Source organism: Natrix helvetica (genome assembly GCF_964273705.1).
Source record: "Natrix helvetica genome assembly, chromosome: 1".
Lineage (NCBI taxonomy): Eukaryota > Metazoa > Chordata > Lepidosauria > Squamata > Natricidae > Natrix > Natrix helvetica.
In genome coordinates, this window is record NC_138548.1 from 372,328,926 (window position 1) to 372,341,057 (window position 12,132).

The following is a 12,132-nucleotide window of genomic DNA, read 5'->3' on the forward strand; positions in this document are numbered from 1 at the left end:
AAAATAAGTCTTTACTTTTTGAAGAATATAGCAAAATCCATAAACACAGCCAAAAAGTCATACACAGAAAAAGCAGTCCAATACTACCAAGATAACTTGGATACAAGTAGCAAATAACTTACACACAGTAAGTAGTAGCAACAGTAGTAACAGTTAGGCAGCAGTTATCATACAGCAATCAAGAGAGAGAGAGAGAGAGAGCAACAACATCAGCTGCAATTTAAAGGCTGTAATCTACTAATTAACAGAGCTCCTCTCTTAAAGATACATAACATGCCTTGTGCAATATATTGTCTACCCAACTTGTTGGTTACACCCTAACAATCTCTCCCAATGAGGCATTGAGCACCCTGATCCAGCCAATCCACTCCTACCAAATTCCCAAATAGTACTAGCAATACCACTTAGATTTAAATTCCACTTCATAGTGCTTTACAGCCCTCTCTAAGCGGTTGTTCTGACCCAGCCTTTGGAGAAGTAAGAAACAGACCCCTAGCAAAGAAAACCCCCTCTTTATTTATATCTTGTGAATTAATTGCATTCACCAACCGAAAGTCCAGTTAACAGGAGTTAACTGCAGCAACAGACCTTATCAGTTCATTATGATCATCCCAAGCTGTGAGGCTGCAAATTAAGTTCTGGCAAGACAGCCTTCATTGCATGAAACAAAATTAGGAAAATCTCTAGAAATGTGAACTGTTGTCTTCTACGACCACCACTTCCCTTTCCTTCTATTTATTCCCCAGCTAGGGAGGGGCCATTCAACGTCCAAGTTTGATTTGCTTCCCAAGTAGACACCTTGTCCTTGACCTCTGTCCTCTCGTATCTGCTCTGTGTAATATGTGCATCTGGAACAGGGCCCAGCTGTTCTTCCTCCTCATTCATCTCTGCCTCCAAAGGCAGCGGCCACTCCGGTGGCTGGGAAATGCCAGATGGCCCTGGCTCTATCTCTGTGTCCAATGCTGAGCATCCATCAGAGACTTCCCCAGGCTCCAGAACTGTCCCAAGTTCTTCCCCAACCTCCTCATCATCCAGGTCTGCTGCTATCTCTACTGGCAGCTGGTGGGCCACAACAGCGATTTACAGAGTCAGTCTATTGCCCCCAATAATCTGGCTCTTCATTTTACCGACCTCAGAAGGATGGAAGGCTGAGTCAACCTGGAGCCGGTGAGGATTGACCTCCTGGCTGTGGGCAGAATTAGCCTGCAATAAATTGTAACCATCACGTCAATATATGAATCAGATAAGGCAAGATTATAGGTCCCCTCTAATGGAAATCGTACTGTTCAGTACCTGCCCACTTCCTTGAAATCCCTGGGAAACATGAATCCAAGATACAATCTTAAAATCTCTATTTCAGTAGCTTTTGCTCATTCAGAGCCCAGACATCTTCAATTCTTCATACATTCATTGGGCCTTTCAGGGATTGACAGGAATCGTTGCCTATCTTGACCAGTATAGTTACTTTCAAGCCTAACTCTTTAGCCTCTTTATTTCACTCCTCGCCATCTACTCAGTTAATCAGAGAGGTTGGACTTCTGGCCACAGTTTCTCATCCCTAGATCAGTGTACGCAGCCTTATTGTGATGACGGCGCAGTGGTTAGAATGCAGTATTCATGCTAATGCTGCCGACTGCCAGCAGTTCGATCCTGACAGACTCAGGGTTGACTCAGCCCTTCCATCCTTCCAAGGTCGGTAAAATGAGAACCTGGAGTGTTGGGGGAAGTATGCTGATTCTGTAAACTGCTTAAAGAGGGCTGTAAAAAACTATGAAGTGGTATTGCCATTGATATTGCTTACTTGCAGTCTCACTTGTCTGAAAGAATGCCTCTTTTTTTTTTTTTTTTTGCATAACTTTCTCGAGAATGCAGTAGGAATGTTTTCAAAATGTCTTCCTCCATTTCTGTCTTATCAGGGAAAGGAGCAATCCTGAGGTTTCCTGCAGAAGCACCTTTGTTTTGTGGTGATTCTGGAGCTGCTGCTGTCATTCCAACTCAGGTAGGAGGGATCAAGCTTGCGTAAAGTGTTAGTACCACTTTATAATGCTTGGTAAGGCCTACACTTGGAATATTGCATCCAGTTTTGATCACTGCGATTTAAAAAAGATATTGAGACTCTGGAAAAGAGTGCAAAGAAGAGCAATGAAGATGATTAGGGGACTGGAGGCTAAAACATATAAAGAACAATTGCAGGAACTGGGTATGTCTACTTTAATGAGTAACGTTACAATATCTAAAGGGCTGCCACAAAGAAGAGGGAGCCAAGCTATTCTCCAAAGCACCTGAAGGCAAGACAAGAAGCAATGGATGGGAACTAATCAAGGAAAGAAGCAACCTAGAACTAAGATAGTGAGAACAATTAACCAGTGGAACAGCTTTTCTTTAGAAGTTGTGGGTGTTCCATTGCTGGAGCTTTTTAAGAAGAAACTGGACAACCATTTCTCTGAAAAGTAAAGGGTTTCCTGAGCGAGTGGGGGGTTGGATTAGAAGACCTCCAAGGTCCTTTCCAACTCTGCTATTTTGTAAAAATTGTAAATTTGTAAATTTTGTAAATTTATAGGATTTCTAGACCGCCCCCTCTCCCAAAAAGGGACTCGGGGCGGTGTACAGTCAATGCAGATAAAAATACAATCATAAAACAAATGCATTTGGATGGAGGAGATAGGCTGTACAAGAAATAAATATATTCTAAAACCCTAAAAACATCCCCAATTAAAAACCCAAACCCAATTAAAATAAATCCCCGGGAGGTAAAACTAAGAAAGTGCCAGGCCAGCTGATTGAAATAGGTGAGTCTTTAACTTTTGACGGAAGGAACGGAGGTCGGTGGTGGTTCGAATGTCGGGGGGGAGGTCATTCCAGAGGGTTGGGCCCATCACAGAGAAGGACCTACTCCTAGGTGTCGCCCGCTGACACTGCCTAGCGGACGGCACCAGGAGGAGTCCCTCCCTGTGTGAGCGAATAGGTCGCAGGGACGTGTGTGGTAGGATGCGATCCTGCAGATATCTAGGTGCTATGCCATGGAGCGCTTTAAAGATAGTGATCAATACCTTGAAACGCACCCGAAAGGCCACAGGTAGCCAGTGCAGCTCGCGCAGGAGCGGTGTTACATGGGAGTAACGTGTACTCCCCATGATAACCCGCGCGGCTGCGTTCTGAACTAGCTGCAGTCTCCGGATGCGTCCCAAGGGAAGCCCCATGTAGAGGGCATTGCAGTAGTCCAGGCGAGACGTCACCAGCGCATGAGTGACCGTGCGCAGGGCACTCCGGTCCAGTAGGGGGCGCAATTGGCGCACCAGGCGAACCTGGTGGAACGCCCCCCTTGCCACGGCTGCCACATGGTCCTCCAGTGACAGCTGGGCATCAAGGAGGACGCCCAAATTGCGCGCCCGCTCCACAGGGGACAGTTGTTCGCCCCCTATGGCCAGCGATGGTGTCAGCTGGCTGAACCGAGGTGCCGGTACCCATAGCCACTCGGTCTTGGAGGGGTTGAGTTTGAGTCTGTTGTCCCCCATCCAGACCCCGACGGCTTCCAAACACCGGGACATCACTTCGACAGCCTCGTTGGGGTGGTTTGGGGTTGAAATGTACAGCTGAGTGTCATCAGCGTACAGGTGGTACTCAACCCCAAAGCCACGGATGATCTCACCCAGTGGCTTCACATATGCGTTGAACAGGAGAGGCGAGAGGACCGACCCCTGCGGCACCCCACAAGTGAGTGGCCTCAGGGACGACCTCTGCCCCCCTGTCAACACACATTGCTTCCGGTCGGAGAGGTAGGAGCCGAACCACCGCAGAACGGTGCCTCCGACTCCCATCCCCTCCAACCGGCGCAATAGGATACCATGGTCAATGGTATCAAAAGCCGCCGAGAGGTCTAATAGGACCAGGATAGAGGAACAACCCCTATCTCTGGCCCTCCAGAGATCATCAACCAACGCGACCAAGGCTGTCTCAGTGCTGTGCCCGGGTCGGAAGCCGGACTGGCGTGGGTCTAGATAGTCGGATTCGTCCAGGTGTCGTGGAAACTGCTGCGCCACCACATTCTCAACAACCTTCGCCAAGAAGGGGAGGTTGGAGACTGGACGGTAATTAGCTAGCTCCATTGGGTCGAGCGAAGGTCTCTTGAGCAAGGGTCTCACCACCGCCTCTTTCAAGGCGGTTGGTAAGTAACCCTCACCCAATGAGGCGTTCACCAGGCCCAGAAGCCAGCCTCGTGTCACCTCCCAGGCTGCCAGTACCAGCCAGGAGGGGCACGGGTCCATTGAACATGTGGTGGGTCGTAGCCGTCCACGCAACCTGTCCAAATCCTCGGGGGCAACAGAGTCAAACTCCTCCCAGAATGGTCTCTCAAGACTCGCTGTTGACGGCTCGTCTGGTCCACTGACGGAGGTCCATCCGCTCCGGATCTGATCGATTTTGTCCTGAAGATATTCCCCAAACTCCTCTGCTCTTCCCTGTAAGGGTGTCTCTCGCGTCCCCTGCGATAAAAGGGAGCGGGTCACCCGAAACAGGGCGGCAGGGCGGTTATCCGCGGACGCAATAAGGGCAGCACAATGTCTGCGCTTGGCCGCTCTTATTGCCACAAGGTAAGTCCGCAAATAGGCTCTTACCTGTGTTCGGTAAGATTCGGAGCGTGAGGACCTCCACTTGCTCTCTAGACGTCTCCTGTAGCGCTTCATCACCCTTAGCTCCTCAGTGAACCAAGGAGCCCGGGTGGATCGATGCCGCAGGAGAGGTCGCAAAGGCGCAACCCGGTCCAAGGCCCCAGTCGTCGCCCTATTCCAGGCAGTCACTAGGTCCTCGGAGCGGGAGCGGGACAAGGCTACAGGTATTGGCCCAAGCTCCGTCTGGAATCTATCCGATTCCATCAGGTGCCTGGGGCGGTACCAGCTTGTAGAGTCTGGTTCCGCCTCCTCGCGGTGGGGGATAGCGCCAGGGAAGTCCAGCCGGAGGGATGAGTGGTCTGACCATGACGGGGATGATTCTTTTCCGATTCTTTTCTTTTCAGTGTCTAAATGTGGTTTTGACAAGGGACATTCCAAAGCAAGCTGAATTTCTCTTCCAAAGTTAGTTCACTTAATTTGCTCCCTTCTAGCCATTTTTTTTCACAGTGGGAGCAGCTTCCTGGTATCATTTGAACATTGCTGGCTTCTCATGCTTCTAGAAGGCCTTTTCCAGCAGCTTCAAATGGCTGGTGAACTTTGTTTTTGTCTCAGGGACAACATAAGGCATCCGTTAACGTATCAACTAGGATTGTCCCAACACTGTGTTGAGGAAGTCACCTTCAGGAAGCACTGAAGACCTTGATCAATGGTGAATCCAAGATAACTACACGAAGAGATAAGATAGAAAACTTTACAGGTGATTCTCGATTTAGAGCCATCTGTTTAATAGAATAGGAATAGAAATTAGAACAGAATAGAATAACAAAGTTGGAAGGGACCTTGGAGGTCTTCTAGTCCAACCCCCTGCTTAGGCATGAAACCCTATGCCATTTCTAATAAATAGTTATCTAATCTCTTCTTAAAAACTTCCAGTATTAGAGCATTCACAACTTCTGGAGGTAAATTGTTCCACTGATTAATAATGACAGTGACTGCTCAAAGTTACAACAGTAGAGAAAAAAGTGACTTATGACCACTTTTCACACTTATGACTATCGCAGCATCTCCATGATCAGATGATGAAAATTCGGATGCTTGGCAACTGATTCATGTTTATGATGGTCGCAATGTCCTTTTGCAACCTTCGGACCAGCCAAGTCAAGGGGGTAGTCAGGTTCATTTAACAATTATTATGAACTTAACAACTGCGGCAAACAAGCTCGTAAAATGGGGGCAAAACTGACTTAACTGTCTTGTTTAACAACAGAAATTTTGAGCTTAATTGTGGTCATAAGTTGAAGACTACCTGAACTATGTGAAAATTGCCCATAGTCGCTCTGAGTTTTGGGATGGGAGGTATCCAAACTTGATAAATTTATCAAGCTTAGATACTACTCATCTTACTCTCAGAGTGACCTTGGGCGATTTTCAGGTGATACAAGCAATCCTCAACTTACGACCTCAAGTAAGTTGGAACCGTACATTAAGAGGGACTTTTTTTTTTGAATTTCAGAATCATATGTTATTTGAAGATATAGCCATATTTTTTTCTGAAGAGGAGTGGGCTCTGCTGAATCCTGACCAGAAATTGCTGTACAGGGAGATCACATTGGAAAATGCAAGGAACGTGACTTGCATAGGTAAGAGTTCTCTTTCTACTTTTCTGGTCAGATGTAACCAGCTTACCTGTTTGTCAGAAAAAAGCCTCCCATATAAAAACAAGGAGACCATGAACAATAAAAAGCATATTTATTTAAAATATATATTTTCTTTTGCAAAAGGATTCTCAATCATGAAAGAAAGAAAGAAAGAGAATGTTGGATAAGTCCAACTTGGAAAATGTGGTGAAACTTACTTAACAACGCTCTTGCTTAGCAACCAAAATTTTGGGCTCAATTGTGGTCATAAATTTCCTTCCTTCCTTCCTTCTTTGCTTCCTTCCGTCTCTCTCTCCCTCTTTCTTTCTTTCATCTCTCCCACTTCCTTTCTCTTTCTCTTTCTATCTTTGTCTCTCTTTTCTCTCTCTCCCTCCCTTCCTTCCTTTTCTTTCTCTCTCTTTTTTTCTCTCTCCCCACCCCCCCTCTCTCACATACATCCCTTTCAATTATTTTCGTAGATATATTCTGTGAACTAAAAATGGTGCCCAATAAATCCTATGATCACCGCATTCTACGTCCTACAAGCCAATTCACAGAGCTCCCAATTCAGCCTCTTAGCTCTCTGGGGGTTAACCAAATAAGGTTAGTCGCCCTGTTATCTCTTGGCCTTGGTTCCCGCCCTTTTAGCAGAGCAGCAGAGGGGTATAATTTCAGACGGCTTTTTTTTCTTTTGCTGAAGCCAGATTTCTCTGCCGCTCGGCAGGTGACCTGGTGGGTGTATGACAGTGTTTGGCACATCATAGAAGGCACGTACGTCACGCGTGCGCACGCACACACACACACACCGCTTGCCGCAGTGCAAGGTGCATGCGTAAGAGAGACTGGATCAGTTGGGAGGCTGGTAAAAAAGAAGCCTCTGTTTTTCCGCTGCCGTGGCTCGCAAAACAAAAAGGCAGGGATGCTGGCTGGCCCTCTCTTCACTTACCGCTCACCCCTGCGGCCCGCTGGCTGCAGCCCTGCCTGGCTGGGTGACTGGCCGGGAAAGCGACGAGGGGGCGAGCGCCGGACATCATCCTCGCCTCCTTCCTCTGCGAGCCGTCGCAGCGGAGAAACAGAGGCTTCTTTTTTGCCAGCCTCCGAGCTGATCCAGTCCCCCCTTACTCATGCATCTTGCACTGTGGCAAGCGGTGTGTGTGTGTGTGTGTGTGAGAGAGAGAGAGCCGCCTTGTTTTCAATGGGGGGCAGAATCCATGCAGAGGGAGGAAAAACACATGGATTCCCCACCCCCAATTGGAAATGAAGCGGCTGTCAAAGAGAAGGAAGCAGCGCGCACCATGTGGGTTTGTCCAACATCCGAAGAAGAAACAGGAGGTGAGGATTCGGCTGTTGGACAAGCCCACGTGGCGCACACTCCCTTATCTTTGACAACCGCCTCATTTCCAATGGGGGTAGGGAAGAAATCCATGCATTTTTCCTCCCTCTGCATGGATTCCCTCCCATTGGAAACGAGGCGGCTGCCAAAGAAAGGAGCAGCGTGTGCCACATGGGCTTGTCCAACAGCCGAAGAAGGAACAGGAGGTGAGGATTTAGCTGTTGGACAAGCCGATGTGGCGCATGCTGCTCCCTTCTCTTTGACAGCCGCTGTACCACCATAGGGTCCAGGAGGAATGAGAACAAGGGAAATGTGTACAGGTAGTTGTTGACTTACAACCATTTGTTTAGTTACTTTTTGAAGTTACAACGGCAGGTAAAAAAGTGACTGATTACCATTTTTTGTGCTTACGATCATTGCAGAATCCTTATGGTTGTGTGATCAAAATGCAGATGCTTTGGTAACTGGCAAGTATTTATGATGGTTGCAGTGTCCTGGGGTCATATGATCACTTGTGACTTTCCAACAAGGAAAGTCAATGGAGAAGCAAGATTCACTTCACCACTCACTTAACAACTGCAGTAATTCACTTAAGAACCATGACAAGGAAAGGCATAAAATAACAATAGCACTTAGATTTATACACTGCTTTACAGTGCTTTTACAACCCTCTGTAAGCGATTTAGAATTAGCATCTGGTCCCCAATAATCTGGGTCCTCATTTCACCGACCTCAGAAGGATGTAAGGCTGAGTCGACCTTGATTCAGAATCTGTCAGATTCTGCAATGCTGCATTCTAATCACTGTGCCACCAAGACTTAAAACTTGAGAACTACCGGTAATGTTCAATACAGGATGTGGCAATAGAGCTTGATCCCTGAGGATGTTTTAGCTTGGGCCTTGAACATCTCATGAAACTCACCTCTTTGTTTCTTCTTTTTGTCGCAATCAGGCGAAAGGTGGGAGGACAAGGATTCCAAGAAGGAGATGATAGAGCACTTGCCATCAGTCAAAAATGAAATTGGGGAAAGAATGTTCCAATGTCAATGGGGAGTCCAAAGTCCTGAGGAAAAGCAGCTAAAAGTAGAGCCAGAGATAGCCCTCGCTTTTCATCATGTAGATGACAATGCGTTTCTGGCCGAAAAAAATCACCAAGAAACCAGAATATGTCCAGGGTGTGGAAGAATATTGAAGGAGGAATCAGGATTGTGTGGGTATTGCAGAAGCCACCCTGTCGAGGCACAACATGTAGCTTGGGAATGGGTCTTTCCTCTTACTTTAAATCAAAATATATCACTTGAGGAAAAATTATATACATCTGTGGAATGCGGGGAGAGCTTCAGCCAGAGTAGCCATCTCAGTGACCATCAAAAGATTCATCTCCAGGAGAATCCATATCAGTCCATGGATTGTGGGAAGAGCTTCTATCAGAAAAGTCACCTTATGACCCATGAAAGAATCCACCAAGAGAAACCACATCCATGGTTGGAGTGTGGAAAGAGCTTCAGTCAGAGCAGTTACCTGACTTCCCAGACGAGAATCCATAGTGGGGAGAAACGCTATCAATGTGCGGAGTGTGGGAAGTGCTTCTGCCGCAAAAGCCGCCTTACTTCCCATAAGAGGAGCCACACAGGGGAGAAGCCGTATCAGTGCCTGGAGTGCGGAAAGAGCTTCAGTGATGCAAGTTACCTCACTTCCCATAAAAAGATCCACACTGGAGAAAAGCCATATCAATGTCTGGAGTGTGGGAAGAGTTTTAGCATAAGCAGTTCCCTTACATACCATAAAAGGACCCACACAGGGGAGAAGCCATACAAATGCACGGAATGTGGAAAGAGCTTTGCTGTAAGCAGTTCCCTTAGTTCTCATAAAAGGATCCATACGGGGGAGAAACCGTACCACTGTGAGGAATGTGGAAAGAGCTTTAGAAAGAGTTGTTCTGTGACTTCCCACAGAAGGATCCACATGGGAGAAACCATATGAGTGCACGGACTGTGGGCAGAACTTCAGAGACCCCAGTTCTGAGGTTATGATCCTTGTGCAGAAATGTTAGAGTACTTTCTTGGCCAATGTGATTGGATACAAAAGGAATTTGTCTTTTTCCACTCAAGGAAATGCCATGGAAGTCGATCATGGACTAAGATTAACTGGTGCGGCTGAAGGAAGGAAAATGAGGAATTATCACCCCATATCCCCCTACCACGGAGATGGGCAATTAAGAAATTGGATGGATGGATGGTAGATAGATATATTATCTTTTCATTTTATAAGATTTAAGATGATAAGATGGTGGATGAGTTCAACTGAAAGCTCTTGGAAGAGTTACAACTAATTGAGTCTGTCATTTGTACCTCAATAATTGTCTGGTGTGGCACAGCAACCGATCAAGACAGGTATAGACTTCCAACGGATAGTTTGGAAAAAACAATCACAACCAACTTTCCTTTCATTGAGTTGTGTATGAACTAGAAAGAGGACTGAGAAAATATATATAGACCCCTCACATCCTGGACATAATCCATTTCATTGTCCCCCCTCAGAACGCTGCTATAGGGCATTGCATACCAAAACAATGCCCTATGCCATCACACTTCATTCCCACAGCGCTGTCTTATTTTTCATAATTTCTCATTTTTCTCATCTTGCCTATTGGTTTCTTGTTGTTTATAAATAGTTTGTAACATTATTAATGATTGTAACTATGATTTGTGATCTATGACCTCTTAATTGCTTTTAATATGTACACTGAGCTTAGGCACCGGAGACGATTCTGTTGTGTTGTGTTGTGCTCTGTTTTACTCCTACTCTTCTCTACTTCCCATTCTCCTATCCCAGGGGTCGGCAACCTTAAACACATAAAAAAGTCACAAAGGTCCTAACCAAAAGCTTCCCCTTCAATTCTGGAGCCAACTGGAAGTCCGGTTCCCCCATCATAGCGTCTCTTCCGAGCGTGGCATTCTTTTTCCTCTACCTGTCCTAACCGAAAGCCCTATCAATTATGGAGCCAACCAGAAAACCTGCCCCTTGCCATAGAATCTCCTGGCACGCTTTTCTTTCCCTAGCCGGAAGCTCCTCAAAATTGTGGCCTCAACTGGCAACAAACGGATGAAAGAGCCACATGTGGCTCCAGAGCTACGTGTTGGCGACCCCTGTTCTATCATATCCTCTGATGGTGAACCTATGGCACAAGTGGCATGCTTAGCCATATTTGCCAGCATGTGAGTAATCAGTTCCAGTGTGCATGTGCGTGCCAGTGAGCTGATTTTTTTGCCTTCCGGAAGGCCAGGGGAAGCCATTTTTGCCAACCCCAGGCTTCAGGAAAGCCTCTGGAGCCTAGGGAGGGCGAAAAACAGGCTCAACGGGCCAACAGGAAGTTCGGAAATGATTCGTTTCAAGCCTCTGGGGGGCTGGGGGAGGCAGTTTTCGCCTCCCCAGGCTTCAGAAAATCCTCCGGAGCCTGGAGTGGGTGAAAACTCTCCCGTGCATGCACGGGTGGGTGGGGTGCATTGCATTATGGGTGTGGGCATGTGTGCATAATTTTGGCACACCTTTACAAAAAAGTTTGCCATCACTGTCCTATCTTATCCTAGCATTGATAAATATCTATAAACCTGTTGATCACCAAAGGAAGTAGATGTAGGGAATAAGATGGCAGACAGGATCAAAATTACTGTAAGCTCTTGGAAGAGCTATAGGTTAGTAGAGGCAAGTACCTATAAATCTGATCACTAGAGGCAGTAGATGGAGGGACTTTCCTTGCGTAGGAATGCTGAATTTGCATATCTACATACCAGGTCTGATTTTCTTAATTCTGACGCCACTTACAGAGTAACAAGAGTTGGAAGGGACCTTGACCGTCTTTTAGTCCAATCTCCTGTTCAAACAGGAGACTTCCAGTTCTCAATTCCTTCTCTTTCACTGCTTCATTTAAGAGAGTCACTTGATCTCTCTCCAGTAAGACTACCGGTACTTAATTTGCATTTATCTACATATTGGATCTCCTGTTTATAACTTACTTAAAACTTTTGGTTGCAAAAATGTATATACTACCTCCTGTTTATTAAAGAAATATTGATGTTCGACAGCACTACCAGTTCTCTTGCATTTAGTTTTCTTCTCTGCCATTCTTCAGTAATGGAGAAAACTCCATTCGTGGTTATGAGACACAGATCAACCGGACAACTTCAAATTTTCTTTTATAATCTAAGCTCTCAGATAAGGATCATTTGTTTAATCCCTTTTTTGCCATGAGGCTTGTGTCTGCAGAGCACCTGGTCCCATTCGGGTATCTTTTCCTGTTCCTCTGCCTACTCAATGTTAGCACTAGCCCTTAAGACTTACATACCACTTCACATTTTAATTTTAAAGAAATTAAAAGATGCTCCTGGGGAGGAAAACTAGACAGCATACTAAAAAGCAGAGACATCACCCTGGCAACAAAAGTGCATAGTCAAAGCTATGGTTTTTCCAGTTGCAATGTGTGGCTGTGAAAGTTGGACCATAAGGAAGGCTGAGCGCCAAAGAATGAACTATGGTGCTAGAGAAGACTCCCGCG

At 46.3% G+C, this 12,132-nt stretch overlaps 1 protein-coding gene and 1 long non-coding RNA gene across 5 annotated transcripts in view; one reads left to right on the forward strand and one right to left on the reverse strand.

Moving 5' to 3' along the window:
* LOC309385258 (uncharacterized protein) overlaps window positions 1-12,132 on the forward strand; it is a 70,300-nt gene that overhangs the window by 19,347 nt on the left and 38,821 nt on the right. The window contains exons 6-8 of one of the 4 annotated variants that reach the window (XM_081939502.1): window positions 1,917-1,999; window positions 6,121-6,247; window positions 8,530-11,654. The exons of the other annotated variants lie outside the window; for them this stretch is intronic. Of the exons in view, the coding sequence (XP_081795628.1) occupies window positions 1,917-1,999; window positions 6,121-6,247; window positions 8,530-9,560 (1,241 nt within the window). The 3' untranslated portion in view covers window positions 9,561-11,654. Of the gene's footprint in view, window positions 1-1,916; window positions 2,000-6,120; window positions 6,248-8,529; window positions 11,655-12,132 lie in introns of those variants that run through there. 4 annotated transcript variants of the gene reach the window in all.
* The window catches only part of LOC309385259, a 156,610-nt gene that overhangs the window by 15,277 nt on the left and 129,201 nt on the right, over window positions 1-12,132 (reverse strand). The window lies entirely within an intron of this gene.